The 20,168-nt window shown below is 44.4% G+C and overlaps 2 protein-coding genes across 4 annotated transcripts in view; one reads left to right on the top strand and one right to left on the bottom strand.

The window, feature by feature from the left end:
* CENPP (centromere protein P) overlaps positions 1 to 5,215 on the bottom strand; it is a 111,638-nt gene extending 106,423 nt beyond the window's left edge. The window contains exons 1-5 of one of the 2 annotated variants that reach the window (XM_058844638.1): positions 5,122 to 5,215; positions 4,412 to 4,691; positions 3,133 to 3,287; positions 2,534 to 2,691; positions 2,097 to 2,185 (exon numbers count right to left, since the gene is read on the bottom strand). In XM_058844638.1, the coding sequence (XP_058700621.1) occupies positions 2,097 to 2,185; positions 2,534 to 2,691; positions 3,133 to 3,269 (384 nt within the window). In that variant the 5' untranslated portion in view covers positions 3,270 to 3,287; positions 4,412 to 4,691; positions 5,122 to 5,215. The remainder of the gene's footprint in view (positions 1 to 2,096; positions 2,186 to 2,533; positions 2,692 to 3,132; positions 3,288 to 4,411; positions 4,692 to 5,121) is intronic. The other variant, XM_058844639.1, reaches the window with a different exon arrangement.
* Positions 5,216 to 5,343: 128 nt separating this feature from the next.
* Positions 5,344 to 16,532, top strand: NOL8 (nucleolar protein 8). Of its 2 annotated transcripts, none has more exons than XM_058845253.1 (17): positions 5,344 to 5,373; positions 5,833 to 6,010; positions 6,152 to 6,214; positions 7,039 to 7,117; positions 7,412 to 7,559; positions 8,472 to 8,540; positions 8,853 to 10,760; positions 11,058 to 11,174; positions 11,504 to 11,623; positions 11,951 to 12,035; positions 12,389 to 12,533; positions 13,067 to 13,150; positions 14,085 to 14,359; positions 14,570 to 14,696; positions 15,003 to 15,073; positions 15,767 to 15,849; positions 16,161 to 16,532. In XM_058845253.1, exons 2-17 carry the CDS (start codon positions 5,872 to 5,874, stop codon positions 16,212 to 16,214), a joined length of 3,567 nt encoding a protein of 1,188 aa, XP_058701236.1. In that variant the 5' UTR covers positions 5,344 to 5,373; positions 5,833 to 5,871; the 3' UTR covers positions 16,215 to 16,532. The 2 variants fall into 2 exon arrangements, with proteins under 2 accessions (XP_058701236.1, XP_058701237.1); XM_058845254.1 differs by lacking the exon at positions 5,344 to 5,373 and adding an exon at positions 5,509 to 5,733.
* Positions 16,533 to 20,168: the final 3,636 nt, after the last annotated feature.

Here is a 20,168-nt window from a genome sequence, read left to right as displayed (position 1 = left end):
ATGTGTGAACAGTTTCTTTTTTTCATTTTAAGAGTAGTATTATTATTTGCACAAGGCTTTTAGAATAATACCAGAGTTTGTCAGCATAGAGACCATATATGTATAAAGGAAGGTTCATTACATCCTTTAACATCAATCCCGCTTAAGATTCTTCTCATTTTCCAACACAACCTTTAGCTGCCACATATACCAAAAAATTCACATATGAGGTTTTATCTGTTAGCTTTGGGCTGGTTTTTAAATTTCAAACCCTATAGTTTTGTCTCAAAATATTGTCCTTTTTTACAATTGCTGTTACTCAGAAATATGTGCAGGATAATAAAATTATTCTAAATTAACTAATAAGCTGTTAAAGAATGAGAACATTTCTACTGGACAGGGTAGAAATGAAGCCACAAAATAAGTTAATTCTCTTTTCTACACAATCTTGAACACACCAAAGTAATGGATTAGATAACAGTGAATGAAAGAGCTTAAAATCATGGTCTGAAGACCATAGGAAATGCCTCACTTGAAACTTCTTACACCAAGTCACTACAAGCAAATGGGAATGACAAGAGAGGACTGCACACACATCTCAGCAATCCCTGTACTGCTTGGACAGAAGCCATGCTAACACTGCCATCAGATGGAAATCTAAAGATAGGAAAAGCAAAGCAAGGCACTACAGGGATTAGTGGATGTACTAAATAACATCAGGAAAAATCATTTTAGTTTTAGAGCACAAGGTTCAACAGGGGGACGGAGGTGTGGAGAAGCTGCAAAAAGTCACAAGCTAATGTGCCACCTTCTGAGGGGATTGGTTTGCCAGTGGGGGTGATGGGTAACTAACATGACAAAATGCCATTGTGAGACCAAATAAAAAGATTTAAAAGGAAAGCTCTGGGCAAGAAAGAAACTCTATTTAAATGATTGCTTTCCCAAAAGGCTTAGACTTGTTTTTCCTGATTTTTAAGCTCATGTCCTCTCCTAATACCATGGAACTGAGTTAACTCTAGGGTGACTTCACTACTAGAATAAATAGCTACAGTTAACAGTGTGAAAAAAAATATTCCTGATCTGCTGCATACCAACAGACCTGTTACCTGCTGGGCACTTCCCAAAAACAGCTGTCACCTTTTACTCCTCAGGACAGGTGAAATTGGTTATAACCGCACTACCTTGTCCATGCTAATGTCATACCATGTACTTCTAGCAAACAAAAAAATTCATGCAAAAATTAGCTCAAAACTATACTTTTACAGCTGAAGTGAGGATTTTTAAGTATATATACACCTGGTATTCCCTCTCATCAACATTCAAAGTAGCCCAAATTTTAGACATTAGGCAGCCAAGTGCTGCCGCTCAGTGGTGCAATGGCTTTAAGCACCAATACCATTGGCAGTAAACTTAACAGCCAGTAACCCCTCTGAGCCCCACTGGCACAAAAAGATATCATCATGCTGCAGGAGATGCAGCTAAGAAACATTCCAAGTGCAGTTTTATACAAGCAAATGTGAAGAGGCATCATTAAGACCACAAGTTTCAAGTCACAAATAGACTTCAGTGGTTTCTCATTCAGCTGAACTCTTGAAGTTTCAAAGGATAAAATCCATGCGTGGCTGCCTAAATATTCATAAATTCATAATGCAGTTTTATAATTATAAAAACACATAATTCATAATTCCCAAATTCATAATGTGTTTTTTCTAAAGAATAGGAAGGACATCTTTACTGTTCACTCTCAGTCCCATCACATTAAATTAAAAAAAAAAACCAACCAACTTCAAAGCTGAGTTGGGTCAAAGGGCCCAGCAGGCACCTGGCAGAGCTGAAGGACAGCAAGTGCAAGAGTATCCTGCAGGTTAGATTTTCCAACTTAAATAATTCTGTGGTAACCATTTTGTGGCTAAACACTAAACTTGGCCTTCAGAACTATCTTGCCTGGATGCACACAGAATTCCAAAGCTGGGTCCAGATGTTAAAGAGCCAAAAAAATCCACTGAAACTTAGATTAAACAGTTGAAGATTTCAGCTGGAAAAGGAAGCACCGACATTTGTCCATTTGAAGTTTTGTTTTATAGTTATTTTTTTTAAAAACATACATTGACCCTTACCTGCATTTCAAGAAGCTGGAATTCCAGTTGAAAAGACAGGGAGTAACACTTCCCTGATAATCTATGCTTCTGCACCGTCCTGTCTCTAGCTGTTATAAAATCAAGTTAGCAAAATAATTAATTACACTTCTATTCAATGACTACTGCATTTCTTCCTTTAGTCATATTTAAAGTACCAACTGTTACCACTCCTCATCTAAAGAAGTTTAAAGTGTTAAAAAACTCCAACAACTAATTCCACGTTCCCTCTGTGCAAAGCACAACAGCAACCTGTCATTTTCCCATTAAGGACAATATTTACTCAGAAAATATTCTGTCAATGAACCAAATCCTATTGTATTTTAAAGTAATTGTCTTTCTGCTAACAGTGAATTAGAACAGAGGTTTGCAGATGACCTGCAACCAGTATGCTCAATAAAAGGCACAAAATTGCTTACTTTTTTCCACTGTTTTCTTGGAATGACTTGTGAAATGAAACCCAGTAAACTCCATTAAAAATGAGAGATTTGTTTCTAGACTTTCAAGCTGAGCTTTCAGGTCTGATGGAGATTCATGTCCCCTGGTTTCTCCCTGAGTTTCTCTTTGGAATGATTTTCTAGAATGGAAAAAAAAAAATAAAATCAAAAGGTGAAAATACCTAGAAATACCTAGAAATAACACGTCAGTACAGCAATATCATTAAATAAAAGGCATTGGTAATGGGGTCTGATGGTTTTCAGACCCAAATCAGTTTTGAAAGAGTCAAGTTTCAGATCACATTGCTGGAAACAGTAAACTATTCTAACTTGCATAAAGCCTTCTATTCACTGCCAGGTAGGCACACAGGTGGAAGTGTCCATTTTGAGAAATGTGCAAAAACATGCAAGAATAGGGAACTAAGATGCCTGTACTCATCTAAGTGACATATTTTATCCACAGAATTTACATTTACCAACATAGGAAAAGTCCTAACATAGAGGCAAAAGCTTATTCCAAGCAATTTTGACAAAGAAATCCTATTAATCTAACAAATGGGAAAAATGATAAAAAGGCATACATTGACTTCAGTATCTCCTCCTCAGAAAAGAAGGTGGATTCTTGTCGGATATCTTCATACTTTTCTGTCAACAGCCTAATTTCTTCTTCCAGTGCCTGGATTTCTTCTTCATAAGCTTGAAAAGTGCTCTCGTCCATTTCTCAGAATCACTGTTACTACATAAAACAAAATAAGGATTTTTCACAGGAACAAACAAGGAATCAGTTTTTTAAAAACACAAATGCAACCTTAGGCAATTGTTTTGAGATACAGAGCATTGCACAGTCTCCAGAGACAGAAGTTTAATCAGTATCTAATGGAGTCAAAGGCTTTAGGAACCTTTTCAATTAGTCATTATTTGATCCAGGAGTGTATCCAGCTGTTTTACATTTGCTGTAATAGAACAACAAGCTGCTCCACAGGTGAAAAGCAACTGCAATCAGATACAAAAATGGAACCCAGCTTTGACCAATTGACCTAATGACTCACCTGAGCAGACGAGGTACAGCTGCTCCTAACACAATCTGCCTTCAGAGTAAACAGCAATAAAGAGACACAAATTGCAAAGACGTTTCACCAATAATTAAAAACATAAACCTCAAGACACTTTTCAAGAAAAATAATAATCTGACATTCAGCCTAGCTACAACACATTCAGAAGTCAGTAAAAGACATTATGTACATCAAAGCTAATGTGCTAATATTTTTGGCAAGGAAAAGCCCAACATTTAGTTTTGTGGTTTTTTTAAACCACGCCTACTCTATGTGCAAGTTCCACCCTAACGTCGTTCAGTAAAAAGCAAAGGGGGAAATAAGATTTTATTCATTTATTTCATAGGAAACAGTGCCTTTATAACACACGTAAGAAAACAACATCGAAAGCACGCTTTGCATTAAAAACTTACTTAACGAATAAAGGAAGTGTACACAATTACATAACCACTCATCACCAGATTTTTTTGAACTAGATACAGTGAAGAAAGTCATGGTCATAATAAAGATTATGGTGTGAAAAAGAAAAGCATTACAACAACCAGAACATTACCCGAGGTCAGCTGATCCCTCTTTTAACAGCAGTAACAGAAGACAAACTACTTACAGCTACTTAAACTCAAGGATTTCTATAGGCTGCAGAAGTCTCAAACACTAATTACGACTTCAAAGATTTTATATCTAGAAAAAATACTCTTTAATCAAGTAGAACAAAACTGTTACAAACATTTCTCCTGTTATATATCATACGCCTATATATTTATAAATAATTGTGCATTAACAGCACAACTTTCACATTCCTACGTACCTGCCCGTTTACACTCCCGAGTATTTGACTTTACGCTGCCACAAGAGGAGCTGGGAAGAGCTTTGGAGCGCTTGTGAGAACCGAAATGCTGCGTTCCGTGCCCGCTGCTTCCCTGCGGACCTTCAGAGCTCTCAGGGAGAGGCCGAAATCGCGACTCGTCCGAGGAGCCGGTGCTGACCCGCAGGAGACCCAGGTGCCCTAGGGGCGGAACGGGTGTCCAAGCAGCGCAGTCGGGAGCCCCGCAAGCCCCGGCAGCCGCCACAGCCGCGGACAGCAGGCCCTGAGGGAGGAGCGGAGGGATCCGCGCTGAGGGGAAGGGCAGCGAGAGGTGGGAGCCGGCGCTGAGGGGAAGGGCAGTGAGAGGTGGGAGCCGGCGCTGAGGGGAAGGGCAGTGAGAGGTGGGAGCCGGCGCTGAGGGGAAGGGCAGAGAGAGGTGGGAGCCGGCGCTGAGGGGAAGGGCAGTGAGAGCTCGGAGCCGGCGCTGGAGAGGAAAGGAGCCCTCAGACCCAGCGCGCGCGTCCCGCGCTTTTCGAAGCGCGCGCCAAGCCACGAGCATGGGCGCTACCACAGCTGCTGCCCGAGCGGGAGGCGCTGGCCGCGCCTTCCTTCCCCTCCCTGTCCAATAACAGGGCTGTTGGGGGATAATTCCCGAGTTCTTTATTATAAATTAAAGGGAAAAGCCTTGCTTTGTCGGCTGTTCCCTTATTTACGTTAATTTTTGCTCACGTCTTCCGGAAAACAGCCCCGCTTTTCTTCCCGGTTAGTCAAGTTCAAAACGTCTGCTGCCACAAGACCCAACCCCCGTGTGCCCACCACCCTTGACCGGCCGGAAACAAGAACCCGGCAGCCGATCGGAATCCAGCGGCACCAGGAGGCGGAACCCTTTTTTTCGAGGGAGGGCTGGGAAGAGTTGCGAGGGGGAAGGTAAAGTGGTGGCACTGCGGGGCTCGCACATGGCGGCGGTGAGGCCGGGCCAGGGGCACCTCCGGGGGTGGCGGGGCTGGCGCCCCTCAGGCCGGGGGTCCCTCATCTCCCGGGAGGGTCGGGCCGGGCCGGGCTGTGTCGGACCGGACCGGGCTGGGCTGGGCTGGGCTGGGCTGGGCTGGGCTGGGCTGTGGGCGGCTCGGGGTCCCTTCATAGGGAACTCTGGGGTTATATTGTAAAGAGACTTTCGCGCTTATTCTCGCGCATACAGGTGCAGGGTTTTAAATAAACCCTAACGCCTGAAGCCTGGTTTCCTGCAGCAGCGCGGGGTTTGCTGTCGCTGCGCTGGGACAGCGCGTGTGACCTGCTGCCAGTCAAAGGAGTGCTCTGCTCATAAGGTTCTTCGTGGCTTTTTAATGCGCTGATTTGTCCCTGATCCGTTATTGTAATCACATTAATTTCCGTGAGTGTCACTGAACTGTTTTTTTTCCTTGCAGAGGAACAGAGTGTGTGTTCTGACGCCTTGACTTCGCAGCATGGAGAAGGAAGAGGTTTCCAGACGCTTGTATGTTGGAGGGCTTGGCCATACGGTTTCCAGGGCTGAGCTGGAAGAAAGATTTGGCAAGTTTGGGCGTGTTTTGGAGGCAGAGATTATTACCAGAAAAGATGATCAGGGTAATAGTTTTCTTTCATCTTTTAAAAGTTATTTGTTTTTCTGTTTGGGGCATGAAATGGAATTTTTGCTTCAGAGACATTTAGTTTTAAAGGAAATGATGAAACTACATAGAAATTAACTTAATGTTTGTCATTGATCAGGGAATCCTACGAAAACCTTTGCTTACATCAGTGTCAACATTTCTGATGCAGATCTGAGAAAGTGTAAGTGCTTTGGGTATTTTTTTGTTGTGTTTTGTTTTGTTTTTTTCTTAGTTATGTTTTTGAGCCAAGTTATATTGCTGGTAACTCATCTCATGTTGTCATGTCCAGTTCTGGTCACAGTAGAGCCTTTTTCATTCTCTTGTCAGGTTGATTTTATTTTCTTTTAGCTGCAGTTTTATGGAAGTTGCTTTGCTGAAGTTTTCAGAAATTGCTGTGAGCAGATTGAAAGGATTCCTTGTGACTGAAGTAGGTGATTTGTGAGTTTCAGAGACTCATAGAATGGTCTGGCTTGGAAGGAACATTAATGATCATCTTATTGCATCCCCCTGCTGTGGGCAGGGACTCCTTCCACTATCCCAGCCTGCTTCAAGCCCTGTCCAGCCTGGCCTGGGACACTTCCAGGGATGGGGCAGCCACAGCTTCCCTGGGCACCCTGTTTGTTTGTTCTCAGCCTTTTATGAAAAGGACATGTGCTTCAAATGCTTTCATCAGGTCTATGAAACACTGAAACTGAATTATGTGAGAGGAAACCCAGAAGAGTAGCTGATGTAAAGCTTTGTTTGCAGTGTGCCCCTGGATCTGGGGAATGCTGCCATTAGGCACTTTTGGAGTGGGAACTTCAGTTTTGGATGTGAACCTTCTGGTTGAAGATTTGCATATTGGTCCTTTCAGTTACAGCCCTAAGCCAAGTGAGCAATCAGGTATAAGGTCATGTCAAGGGAACCTCAGGCTGCCATAGAAAGAGACCTAGTGAAGTCTGTGATGTGCTTTTTTTTTTTCTTTTTAATGTATAAATACTCATTTCCTATCTCTTTGTTTTGCAGGCATATCAATTTTAAATAAAACAAAATGGAAAGGGGGGACACTGCAAATTGAGTTGGCCAAAGAAAGCTTTTTGCACAGGTAGAAATCAGTCTTTTTGAATGCGCTTTGTTGCTAAAACTACTTTTTTTCCTGCTTATCTGATAATATTACAACAGTACAATCTTGTACACTCTTATTGTTTGTGTTTTTATAGACTCTGTGGGCTGTTGATTTATGTTTGATGCTGTAACACATTTTGCATCATTATTCCCTCAAAGGTGATGAGTGTTAATTCCCTGAGTAGTGAGTGGTTGCTGTTTGGTGGGACGGGATCACTGTCAGCTCCAGTTCTGGGCACACTTTTTTCTATGTGTGTTATACTTTCTGCTACAGGCTGGCCATGGAGAGGGAGGAAGCAAAGCTGCAGAAGGAAAAACCACAGAGAAATAACCAAAAGGATCTGTTGGAATCGCTGAAAAAGACAGGAGTTGTGGACTTCCAGATGAGAGCAGTACCAGGTACAGAGGTGCCAGATCATAAGGTATGGTGGGGGTAGAGATATAAGAGAAATAAAATGACAAAAAGCAAGCTCATTGCATCTGAATTCATGCCAAATTTATGCTTTATGTAAAGAAACTTAATTATTAAGGGTGACAGTCCAAGCTGTGAAAAGTACTCTGAGGAAATACCTCATGTGTAAACATGGAGAATGCTCCTGTCATTTTTTGCAATGACTGGAAATAATCATGATCATATTGTCTACTTCTGAAATGAGGAAATGCTCATTTCAATGCTCACAAAAAAAATGGAAATTTTTGTGAAATGAGGAAATGCTTTGTTTCTCATTTATATTGGGAATATGGTTGTGTCACCCTTAAAAGCTTATAAAGGGAATATGTGACTTATTTCTATGCACCACATAATAACTTTTGGTGACGGGGATGGGCTTCAGCACAGGATCAGGGTCTGCACATGCTTACAAAGGTAAGAATAAAGTCACTCAACATGCAAATTTAAACAACAAAATTTGTATTTACCACAAAGTTTTCAAAACTGTTTGCTAAGCACAGAATGGTTTAGGAGGGATTTAATTTATTTTTTGTGAGAAGGGGGGAAAAGAGCAAAATAATTGTGATCCTGTCTTTTTAGGTACCAATGTTAATTCATAAGCCAGAAACCCTGTATTAAAAACAGTACTTGCAAAGCAATTTAGCTCTTTATTATCACTCTTTATTTGTAGGTTGTTGAAATTTAGTTTTTTGGTTGGTTTTGTTTTTGAGAAGAAGCCTGGCCAAGTTGTATGGTAGGGCTCACTAGAGAGAATAAAGAAAAAAAAATTAGTCACATGTGGTTCTTTATTTGTGTTTTTGTTATTCAAGTATAAATATTTGTTTTATTCCAGAGTTACTTCTACTCTCTTTTTTTAACACTGATTATTTTTCTTTTCTTTTAGAAATGGGTAGTTGGAAAATTTGGCAGAGTCTTGCCCATCTTGCACCTCAGGAATCAACAAAAAAATAAAATATCCTTTTCTGATTGTTTGGCCTTGAACACAATTCCCCTCCTTCTTTTGTCATATGGAAAAACAGTTGCTTGACAGTTGTAATTTTTACTGCTCTGTCAGGCTTAATTTAGTGAATCTCCCAAGTAAATCCTGCAGTAAGTTTGTGTGACTTGAATAGTTGTTTTACACCGCATTCAGTTGCTTAAAGGCTTATGGTCATGACATGAAAAAGGATTTTTTGCTGTCCTTTCCTGCAGAATTCAGTCTGTTCATAAAGCTCTGAGTCTGCTGAAAGAATTGGGGTCTTTCAAATCCTTAACTCAGACTAACGTGGTGAAATATGACCCCTCGAAGTATTGCCACAACCTAAGGAAGCTGGAGCCAGACCTGGCCCATGCAGCTCCTGTATCCCAGCTCACCTGGAACCTGGAAGGGGGAGATGACAGCACGACCAGGAAGAGGCGAGGGGAATTCCCTGGGATGAGGAAACCACCGGAAAAACGGAGGCAGCTGGGCAGTGAGGCCCTGAATGGAGCAGCTCTGTCCTCTGGGTGCCCATCACATCCAAAACACACAGACTCTCCACAGCTCCTCCAAAGATCAAAACCCAAACCTAGTGAGGAGTTGGAATTACCTTCAGCAAGCAGACTGGATGGAAAAATATCAGTGAGGGGTTTATTATCAGATCAAAGCAATGCTAATGGAGTTACAGCCAAAACTAATACCAGTGTTTCTGATAGTGACATTGATTCTGAAGAGGAGATCAGAGCAATGGTAAAGAGAGAGACAGAAAGCCAGAAAGCTGATACAAGTGTTGAGACTGAAAGTGAGCACTTGGAAATTGTTGGGGATAATTTTCAATTAAAATACAGTAGCCACTGGTCTTTAAGCAATTTGGATGCCACAAAGAAAGCTATGAAAGGAAGTAACAAAGAGAAAGAGACTATGGAGTGTGATAATGGTTATGATTCAGCAGATACAGATGAAATTATTGCTGAAAGTAAAACTCTGGAAGACTCTAAACAGGGAAAGGTGAAAAGAAAAGAAAAATTAGGTAAAAAAAAATGTGGCATTGTAAATGGCTCCTCACTGAAAACTCACAGTTTAAAAGATGAACACATTGAAAGAAAAGGGAAAACTAAAAAATCCAGAATTACTGCCTTGCAGGATTCAGCAGCCAGCAGTACAACAGAGACACGTGATAGTGACAGCTCTTGTTCAGAGTCTGAGAAAGGGGAGTCTGAAATCAGCTCTGATTATGAGTCCATGATGCGAAACTGTTACCGCTTAGACCTTACCTTGGAGAGCTTAAAAGCATTGGCTACAGAAAACACTGTGACATCTGCAGAGGGGTCAGGCAGTGAACAGACTCCTTGTCAGTCCAGCAATGAAGATAATTGCAAGGATAATACTGTAAATAAATCAAAACTTTCTAAATTTCATGCAGTTAAAAAAAAACCCATCTGCCCTGAAGATGTGCTGGCTGATATTATAGCAGGGGAGGAGGATGCTGCTAAGGAAGGCTCCAAGGGACAAAATAATTCACATTTGAAGTATCAGCCCTTCAGAGGAATGGGGTCCCTTCGTATAAAAGAGTTAAGTAAGGACAGCACTGGGTTAAAGAAGAAGTCTGTAGAAAGTTTAGGACTTGAAGCTTGTAAATATTACTGTGGGGAGGAGTCATCTAAAAATCAGCCAAAGAACCATCCCTTCTGTTCACTTGAAGTTAGTAGCAAAAAGACAGATAAAGTGCCTTGTGAACAGCATGAGGAGCTGTCAGCTGCTGCCTCCTCAGCAGGTCAGAGACTTCAGCCTGGTTCCAGGCCTCATTTGCAAGGGAAGAACAAAGTTGTGAGTTCTCTGCAAGACCAAAATTCAGAGCACAGAGCTGCTGCTGCCAGTACTGACCAGGGTGATGGAAGCAGTGACACGGACAGTGATGCTGCAGAGGACCAGGAACATGTTAAACGGCAGCTGAAGAGTCCAAAACTGCTTTCCAAAACATTAAAGAGGAATACAAGCAAAAAAAGTCCAGAATGTGAGGATGATAAAGGTGGGAATGGGAACACAAGCCTTCTGGAAGATGAGGAGCTTTGTCCTCGTGCTGCTGCCTCAAAGGAGCCCAGTACACTAGAAAAACAGCTCCAGGACAACCAGAGGAGGCTGGCAGCTCTGGAAGAGAGACACAGAGAAAGGGAATTACAGAAGAAACTCATTCAAGGAGCTCTTTCAAATCTGGTAATTACAAATTACCTGAATAGTCCACAGTACAAGGAAGAGGGTAATTAATATATATGGAGTAAGATGTTTTAAAATCATAATTGGATTCAAATTCAAATGGAATTTCTGATGACATTGCCAGTTTTCTTTTGAGAGTATATAAAATGCTACATACCTCCTCCCTGGAATACCTGGAGAGTTGCAAGAGGAATAGCAGATTCCCCTTTTTGTGTCATGGAAATGTCTTTCAGATTGTAATGTCTGAGTGCACCAGGTATTTGGTATGTTTGACTTGACAGCTGACTCTTTTCCTAGGATAGGGAGCCAGCAGGAAAGCACAAACACATCATCTTCAATTCTGATGTGGAAGACGAAGCTGAAGTGGATGAGATGTTGAAAAAAGATGCAAGTCTGGGAAATATGCATGGAGAAGTAAGTGCTACTGGGAAAAAATCTGTATGACATAATCAGAAAGTTGAATTTTTATACCGAACTATCTCGTATAGTAACACCTGAGTTTCCCTTTGCATGGGTATTTTGCCTATGGCAAAACTGAGTAGTCATAACTGTAAAGCAGAATTGTACAAGGTGTGTGGACAAGGTAAGATTTGAAGCACATGGATCAGGAAGAGAGCTGGTTGTGCAAGGAATTTGCTTTTTCAGCTAAACTGGAGAGCAGACAAACAAAGTTGGTACTGATTTACAATCTCAAATTTATGTGAACAGCTGCTTTTCTCTTCTTTTCTGTTCGTGTAACAAAGGAGAAGTCAGCTCCCAAACCTTCGGGCAGACTGTTTGATAGCAGTGAAGATGAGCAAGAGGATACGGACGATGAGCGATTCAAAATTAAGCCTCAGTTTGAAGGCAAAGCTGGTGAAAAAGTGAGTGAAGCCATTACTCTAATTTAGTTTTCCTGTAGGTCTCCATAACACCACTTCAGAAGAACATTACCTATATAATTTCATTCTTGCTGAATATGATTTTTATGAACTTAAAATAGAATTCCCTTAAAGGAAGGACATAATGTGTGGTGGGAAGTGGGAGGAGTTTCTTTGACACTGTTATCTTTGTATACAAAAAAATTACTGGCAAAGGCATCAAAAGCTGAAGGTAAAGAGTACGTTGCCATTGTTATAATAAAAAAAAAAAGTTACTGAATGATGATTTTCTTCTCCAGTGCTTAAATAGCATCTGTTTCATTTGTTCAGCTCCTGGAGCTGCAATCCCGCTTTGGCACCGATGAAAGGTTCCGCATGGATGCTCGATTCCTTGAGAGTGACAGTGAGGAAGAAGGTAAAGCTGATCACATTTCCTGGTTACTGGTAGCCATAGAGCCTTTCAACAGCCTTTCCTGCTTTACTGGGATCTTATGTAAAGCATCTGTCAGCAGCAGGGGAGCTGCACATTTGTGTGATGCAAGCAGGGAACAGATTCAATAAATGCTCTGACTTTGCCATGAAATAGATGCCTATGGCATTTCTAATGAAAGGCTTTCTACAGTGCAAGGCAGAAAACCTTTAAGTAGCTTCAAGATAAAGGAAGTGATGTGTTCATAGATGTGAGCTTGTCTAGTACTGTAGTGAATGTTATGCATCCTACATTACTGGACTAGCAGAGAAAATAGAATGTATTTATTTTTCTCTTAGCGGAGACAAACAGCCTGAAGGCAGATGAAGAAGAGGAGCTTGCTGCGGAGAAAAAGAAAAATCTGGAAATACTGGGAAGCCTCCTGAATATCAACCTGGAGCAGCCCAAGCCAAATAAAACAGCCACGAGTGTGAAGAAATTCAAGTATGAATCACCCACTCAGTAAAGGAGGTTTAGGAAGGCTAAGGCTTTTTAGGAAGGAAGATGAAAGACCCTGAAATTTTGAATTTTGGAAGATGGGCATAAGGGGTTTCTGTGTTGTTTTGGGTTTTTTGCTCCTTTTGGACTATTTGAATTTATGCAGTGTTTGTACTAGAAGAAATATATCCACATCTATATGGATAGCTGTATTTATGTAGTTCCTCAAGAGATGATCAGATGCAGGTATAAACTCACTGTATAACACACAAGTGAGGGCTGTGTTTTATCTGAAACATCACAGTTTGATTAAATGCACTTCCGTTTATGTTTCCTGACCCAGACACTGACTAGAGGGTGCTTTCTAACTGCCAGTTACATTTTGGATCAATTTGGAGCAAAAAAATTCACTTTTTTGAATCAAAAAATTCACTTTTTTGGTAAATGTGAATTCCAGTCTGACTGTAAAAGTTTGAGGTAGCTTTCAGTTTGGCGTTTAGAATGTACAGTGGTGTTTATGTTCCTTTCTCTTTTTATAGAGACATTAATGCCCTCCGTTATGATCCAACAAGAGAGGACCATGCAGTTTTTGAAAGGAAACCAAGTGCTACAAAAAAGGAGAGGTACTGTTACAGCTTGGTAACTGGAATTGTGGTGTTTCATCCCATAGAAAGATGGTTATAGCAACAGACTGAGTTTGAAATTATGCAGATTGCTCTGATTTTAATTTAGTTCTCACTGTGGTTGCTAAAATCAACATACATCGCTCTGTTGGGAACGGCGAGAAGAACGATACAAACTCTTGTGAGTTGAACAGGAGAGCAAAGTTTATTACCTCAGATCTTCTTTTATAGACCGATAAGTGAAAGTACAGAAAGGTAAAACTCTTATTGGTTAGTAAACCAGCACATCACCATCATTGGTCAGTGGGGTACACCACCCCTCGACCTTCTCTTGCAAGAAAACAAGAAACTGACAAACAGCACCTGCAGGGCTGTCTTCTGTCTCTGAGGATTGTTTTAATTCCTCTTTATGATTTCCCAGACCACTTTCTCAGGTGAGACTGAGAAAGTTATGTGGCCTGCTTCTCCACAGGCACTGTGCTCCCTGCTTTTGCTCATAGTTAGCATCCATAAACATAGAATAGGAATTGTCACCACTAAAACCAGCATGTAGTGTCATCTTTCCTTTCCAATCCATCTTTTTTCTGCATGCAATTTTCTGACCTCACTGAACATGAGAAAGGTCAATTCAGGGACTTTGAGATTTGCAGGTCTGTGGGAAAAGCATCAGAAATCTGTGCTAAATACCTTGATTTCTATGTTACTGTGTATTAAGTGAAAAGTCACTTAAGGACATAGCTAACTAAAAAAGATACTCGATCCTGCCTTTAGACTCCAGCCTCAGCTGTTTTCCCACTGCTTAGCCTTGAACGTGAACCAGTCCTTAATGGCTTGGATATGTTTAGGGAGACATGAAGAGCAAGGTGGCTCTTAGGGAAGCTGTCTTTGAAAAGGACATGTGTTGAGTGTCTATCCTTGATCAATCTCATTTCAGTAAAGCCAAAAGGAAGAAGAAAGAAGAGAGTGAGACACAACCTCAGGTGTCTGAAAAAATATATTATGATATTGCTGCTGATTTAAAAGACCTGTTTGGATCTTCAAAGAGTAAGCCAGAAAAGACAATGGAAATACCCTGGGACAAAGAGGATGTGCAGGACTCTGCCTCAGACGACCGTCTGGTACCTTTGCCTGAAAACGACAGAACTCAGGAGCCCAGTGCTTTCAAGTTTTCCTTCTTTGCAGACACAGAGGAGTTGGGCATCAAAGAAGGTAAGGCCAAACGTGCAAGAGATGCCTAGAACAAAGTGGAAAATCCTGGAGCAGAGCTACAGCTCAGATAATCAGGGAGGAGAAGATTCTGTCCTTCCTAAATCTGTCTTCTCCAGTGTAAATATTTCACTTGAAAAGAGGAATTTTTCCTGGCAAATAGAGAAATAATCTAGTTTTGACTACTCTTTCTTTTTGCTGCTGGTTTTGCAGAGCCTTACATACTTGGAACAATAAAACCGATAAAAGTCACATGGCAAGAAGATCCACATTTCCAAGACAGCAGTTCTGAGGGTGATGATGAGCCTGAGACATCAGAAGTTGAGAAAGACCATGAAAGGCAAGTTCCATTTGTATTTTTTGTCTACTAGGCTGTAGTAGTTGGATGCTGTGGGAATATTAATGGCAGCACTGAGAAAATGGGAAACTGACACTGCACACCTCTGAGCAATGAGAGCCAAAAGGCAAAGACACAGTCAGTTTTCTTGTAAAAAGTGGGGTTTTTTTCATAGAAGGCTTTATTTGCATCCGGTGGAGTAGAGCTCTTCCATGTACACCATTTCTCTGAGGCACTACAGCTCTAACTCGTGCTCAGGGCATTTGATAGGACCTTTGAGGATGCTAAAACCCCTTTGTACTTGTCTAGGTTTCTTTCTCTACCACGCACAGAAAGTGCTCGAGTTTTCTTCTTCTCCAAAGATGACGAACGCCTAAGAGGTACGACACAACTTGTTCAGCCCCTTTTGTCTATTTTTCCCTTTTAAACCCTTACAGGACTTAAGTAAGGAGGAAAAGATGCCTCCTGGTTATGAATGCTCTGTAGTCAAAATTTGCCATCCTTTCTTGTGGCCAAAGTTGTGGTAGAATCCCATGAGACAGTCCTGGTGCACAATAAAGGCTGAGCAGCTTTCTGCCTTTCTTTCAGATAATTGCCTCATAGCGATAGGAACTTGTAGAGCTTAGCAAAAAAATAGTCACTAGATAGGTTACCGAACATTTTTGATCCATGCAGGCATATATATAAACTTAGTGTACTGCAGTCTTCCAGCCTGTCTGATTTGCAGGGTGTGTTAGAATGGAGATCTCAGCCCTTGGCAGGCAGCATTCTGGGGGCAGCTGTGGGATCCTGCTGCTGAGCATTTCATGAAGCAGCTGCTGTTTCACTGCAATTTAGATTTCAGCATGTTCAGGGAGACAGCTGCTGCCTTTCATTTTTCTTAGTACACCAGGCTGCAGTAGGGAACATTTCTGTTGGAGCCGACATGTGGTGGGGGGCAAGAGAATAGGAGGGACGTGAAGAATAGAGCTGCTGACTTGTCTGTTGTGTTGTTCATTCATGATTGTTGGGAGCAGCAGCAGAATCAGAAGGGTTGAACCCTATTGATTGGTGTTGTGTTTTGTTTTGTGCAGAGGGCCCAAAGTTATTTTGTAGATCTGTAGAGCTCAATGAAGAAAAAGAGGGTTGGGAAGACAGACGTAGATTATTGCTCGAGGTGAGTATGGAACATCTGTTCCCTGGTAACTGTGGCTGAATGCTGAGCATGGGGAGGGAACACGGCTATGGATGTGCATGCAAAATTAATTCAGGACCTCCAGAAGAGCCTGAAGCTTTGTAACTGTCAGGGAACAAAAGGTTGTTAGTATACTGGTGTGTGTAACATGATGTTGTGATGTCCAGCCAAGTAAACCACTGCATCTCTGTATGTTACAGGAGCAGCTAGCTAACTAGATGTAAGGGAAGTGTTTAAGAGAAACAGAGAATTTAGAGACTTCTGATAATATGTGGACTCTTCATTATTTTCAGGAATGCTGGAAGAAGCACAAGGATGCCAAAAGAAAAGTGAGAGCAAAAAAATAAATTTACAGATCAGCAGTTTTTATTGTTTCTTCCTTAAAGAAGTTGCCAAACAACATTACCTTTTAAATCCTTTCAAGGATCTAACAAGAAAAAATATTGGCAAACCCGGTTAGGCAGTGTTTCCGAGCTGGTGCTGATGCTCTCGGGTTCCGGGGAGCCACGGGAAGGCTCCAGTCCAGACTGTCCGGTCAGGCTGGGGCCATTGAGCTCCGGCTCGGCCCTGGAGGCTGTGAGGGCAATCAGCAATGTCAAAGGCCTCCCAGGCCTGGGCCAGGCTGGGCCAGAGCAGTGCCCCCAGCCCTCCAGGAGCCTATGGGCTCTGCCAAGCCCAAAAGGACACTGCCCCCTGCCCGGGGGGCTTGGCCTGTCAGCCGTGCCCAGAGCAACAGAGCTGTCACACTCCCCGCTGGTTCTGGTCACTGTCAGGCGCGAGCAACGCCCGTGGGTGCCCTGGGCAATGCAGGAGCAGCACAGAGGAACTTGCCAGGGCCTGGGGAAGCACAGGGGTCGGCCTGTACAGGACGACACAACACGCATGCTGCAGGAGACAGAGACAATGGCAGCGGGCATGAGCAGCTCTGTGGGGCTCTCAGCCCACATCATCGGCCCCAAGGGCCGCTCTGTCCCTGCCTGCGTGCCTGGCTGATGGGCAGGGCTGGAGGCCTTGGAGAGCAGCGGCCATTGCGGGCACGGGGCTCCCAACAGCTGCCCCCTGGCCCAGCTGGGCCCCACTTGAGGAGGAAGGAGGCTCCCAGCCCTGGCCTGGCTGAGCAGCTCCTGCCTGCCCCGGCCTCTGGTCTGGGCCCCACGCTGGCCACCCCGACAGCCCCTGGGCCAGGCTGTGGGAGGGGCTGCTTTGCCCTCACCTGGCTCCCTGCCATCAGAGCCCTCCTGCTCCCTGTCACACATGGCGGCTGTCAGCGCTGAGTCCCTGTCCAGGAACACCACGGTGTCCTCGAGGTGCTGGTCCTGTCTCTCTGTGGAGGGAAGAAGGGTGTGGGGAATTTGCAGGACATGCCCAGAGCCATGAGGGTGCTACTCCCTGGTCAGCCCTGCGTGAGCCCTGCTCCTGTCCGCCTTCTGCTCCCGTCGTCGCGTTGAGGAACACCGCCGTCTCCTCTGGATGTTCCTGCGCTGATTCTGGGAAGGGAGAGGCTGGTGAGCCTGCAGCAAGGGCCCAGAGGCCCGAGGTGTGGGGCCCCTCTGGTCCCTGGGCAGCTGCTTCCCTGCCTTACCTTCTCCTCCCGGTGTCAGGTCGCACTGACACACGGCCTGAGCCCAGCCTTCCCTTTTGGGGCCAAGGGAAATCTCTGCTCCTGGCCCCGGCACTGGGCGCTCTCTCAGCCAGTCAGGGAAGGTGATGCTTCACGAGAGAGGCATGAGCATTGCAGGAAAGCCTGCATCACTGCAGTCTTCCCAAAGGCCACCAAGAAGAAGCCAAGAAACTGCAGGCCCATCAGCCTCTCCTCCATCTCCCGCAGGTGACACAACACCTCCCTCCTGGATGTCATCTCCAAAGCTCTGGAATAGCAGGAAAGGAAAATCATGCTTGAGGAATCTCATAGTCACCTCTGCTGCAGTGACTGGCTGGGTTTGTGTGGGTAAGAGCAGTGGCTGAGTTGTCAGCTGGAGCTTCAGCGAGGCTTTGTCCCTGTCTCCCATAATATGCTCCTGAGGCAGTTCAGGGAGAGTGAGGTGGAGAAGTGGACAGTGGAGCTCCAAACTCAGAGGGTTGTGACCTCAGGGGGCCGTGCTGGGGCCAGTCTTGTTTGCCTTATTCCCCAGTGACCTGGCAGAAGGGACGGAGCGCTCCCTCAGCACGTTTGCTGATAGCACAGAAGCGGGAGCAGGGGCTGATGCACCACAAGGCTGTGCTGCCCTCCAGAGTGACCTGGACAGGCTCGAGAGCCAAGCAGAGAGGGACCTAATGAAGTTGCTCAGGACAAAGCCTCTAGAAGAGCTTGAAGCTCTGTAATTGCTAAGCAAGAAGAGTTGTTTTGCATATTGGAATGTATAAGGTCATGTGGTGATGTCCTGTCAGGGAACCTACTAAACCTGTGTAAGTTACAGGACCAGTTCCTTAACTGTATGTAGAGAGAGTGTTTGAGATAAACGCAGAAAAACATCAAGAGCTCATGCTTGTGGCCCACTGGGGCCCAGGACGCAGCATTTCCCAGTACTGATAAAAGACTGAGCAATCCAAGCTCCTCCTCATGAAAAGGATTTTCTGAATTTGCAATCTCTTCAAAACAGCAAATGATTTTACTGTTTTTATTTTTAAATGTTTATGCTTGTAAATAGTTTGTTTGTTAAATAAACTGTTTGTTTCCACTTTTCGCAACAGAAATCTTTTCCTGAACCAGTTGGGGAAGGGGCTGCTTGAATCTGCCTAGAGGGATGCCTTTGGAAATTTCCTCCCAAATTTGCCCTAATTCAGGGCAGTCATTCTCTGGCAAATGTCCCAAGGGGCCCTCTAAGGCAGAGTCCTGTGCAACCTCTTTGTCCCAGGGTATTTCCATTGTCTTTTTGTTGTTCAGTTTGTTCATTGACGATCCAAGCACGTTGTTTAAATCACCAGCAGTATCACAGTTGATTTCTTCAGACGCTTGAGGCAGTGTCTCACTCTCTTCTTTCTTCTTCCTTTTGGCTTTTCTGAAATGAGATTGTTTAAGGATACCAACTCAGTACATGTCCTTTTCAAGGACAGCTTCCCTAAGAGCCACCTTGCTCTTCATGTCTCCCTAAACGTATCCAAGCCATTAAGGATTGGTTCATGTTCAAGGGTAAGCAGCGGGGAATTATCTGTCTAAAAGCAGGAATGAGTGTCCTTTTTAATTAGCTACGTTTTCAGGTAACTTTTCACTTAACAATACACGGTAACATAGAAATAAAGAATCATTGAAATGTCAACAGCTTATTTGGTTTTCTCACAAACCTGCAAATCTTGAAATCTACAGATCATTCTCACCTTCACTGATGACAGCGGATGGACTAGAAAGAGAGGATGACACTACGTGCTGCTGTTGGAGGTCCCAGTTGAGGCCCGACGTGGCTGGCGGGAGCGGTTGCTCCAGCGCGACGTCCGCGACGGTGTCCCCCTGCGCCTGGGCCTCTCAGCACTTGCTGTCCTCCTCCTGCTCCTGTCCTGGTGATTCCTGGACTGGACAGGGTGATTTGAGGCTCGATGTTGCGGGGGGGGCAGCTGACTCTGCGGGCTGCTGGCAACGGTGTCTCTTTGTCGGGGCCTCTCTGCCCTTGATGGTGTGCTGTTGCTCCTCTCATGGTGACTCCTCAACCAGACAGGTGGACTTAAAGCCCGGCCTTGCTGGTGGGAGTGCCTGCGTCTGGAGTCTGGTGGGACGGTGTCTCCCTGCGCCTGCACCTCTCTGCCCTTGGTCTTGCCTTGCTGATCCTGTCACTGTGACTCCATGACCAGATGGGTTCATTTGGGGCCTGACCTTGCTGGCGAGAGTGGCTTCGCCTGCAGTCAGGCCCAGCATGTCTGGAATGGACCCTGTCCTCAGGATCGATGGCCCAGCTGAATCTTGGCCTTGATATACTTGGGCTGCCGGTGTCTCCCAAGGAAGAAGCTGCATGCCAGGGGCTTCTGTGGCTGCTGGTCCCTGGAGTTGGATACTGTGGAGCCTGCACAGGGACTCGGCGCTGACAGCCGCCATGTGTGACAGGGAGCAGGAGGGCTCTGATGGCAGGGAGCCAGGTGAGGGCAAAGCAGCCCCTCCCACAGCCTGGCCCAGGGGCTGTCGGGGTGGCCAGTGTGGGGCCCAGAGCAGAGGCCAAAGGAGGCAGGAGCTGCTCAGCCAGGCCAGGGCTGGGAGCCTCCTTCCTCCTCAAGTGGGGCCCAGCTGGGCCAGGGAGCAGCTGGTGGGAGCCCCGTGCCCGCAATGGCCGCTGCTCTCCAAGGCCTCCAGCCCTGCCCATCAGCCAGGCACGCAG

Source organism: Poecile atricapillus, chromosome 9 (genome assembly GCF_030490865.1).
Source record: "Poecile atricapillus isolate bPoeAtr1 chromosome 9, bPoeAtr1.hap1, whole genome shotgun sequence".
In the NCBI taxonomy this organism is placed as follows: Eukaryota; Metazoa; Chordata; class Aves; order Passeriformes; family Paridae; genus Poecile; species Poecile atricapillus.
Note: the sequence above shows the minus strand (reverse complement) of the source record. Positions and strands in the feature narration are given on the sequence as shown.

Excerpts from the sequence above, each read along its gene's own strand:
- NOL8 (XM_058845253.1), top strand. The coding sequence starts at position 5,872 with ATGGAGAAGGAAGAGGTTTCCAGACGCTTGTATGTTGGAGGGCTTGGC. Across the intron at positions 11,175-11,503 it reads TGGGAAATATGCATGGAGAA|GAGAAGTCAGCTCCCAAACC; the intron begins GTAAGTGCTACT and ends CGTGTAACAAAG. Across the intron at positions 12,036-12,388 it reads GAGTGACAGTGAGGAAGAAG|CGGAGACAAACAGCCTGAAG; the intron begins GTAAAGCTGATC and ends TTTTTCTCTTAG.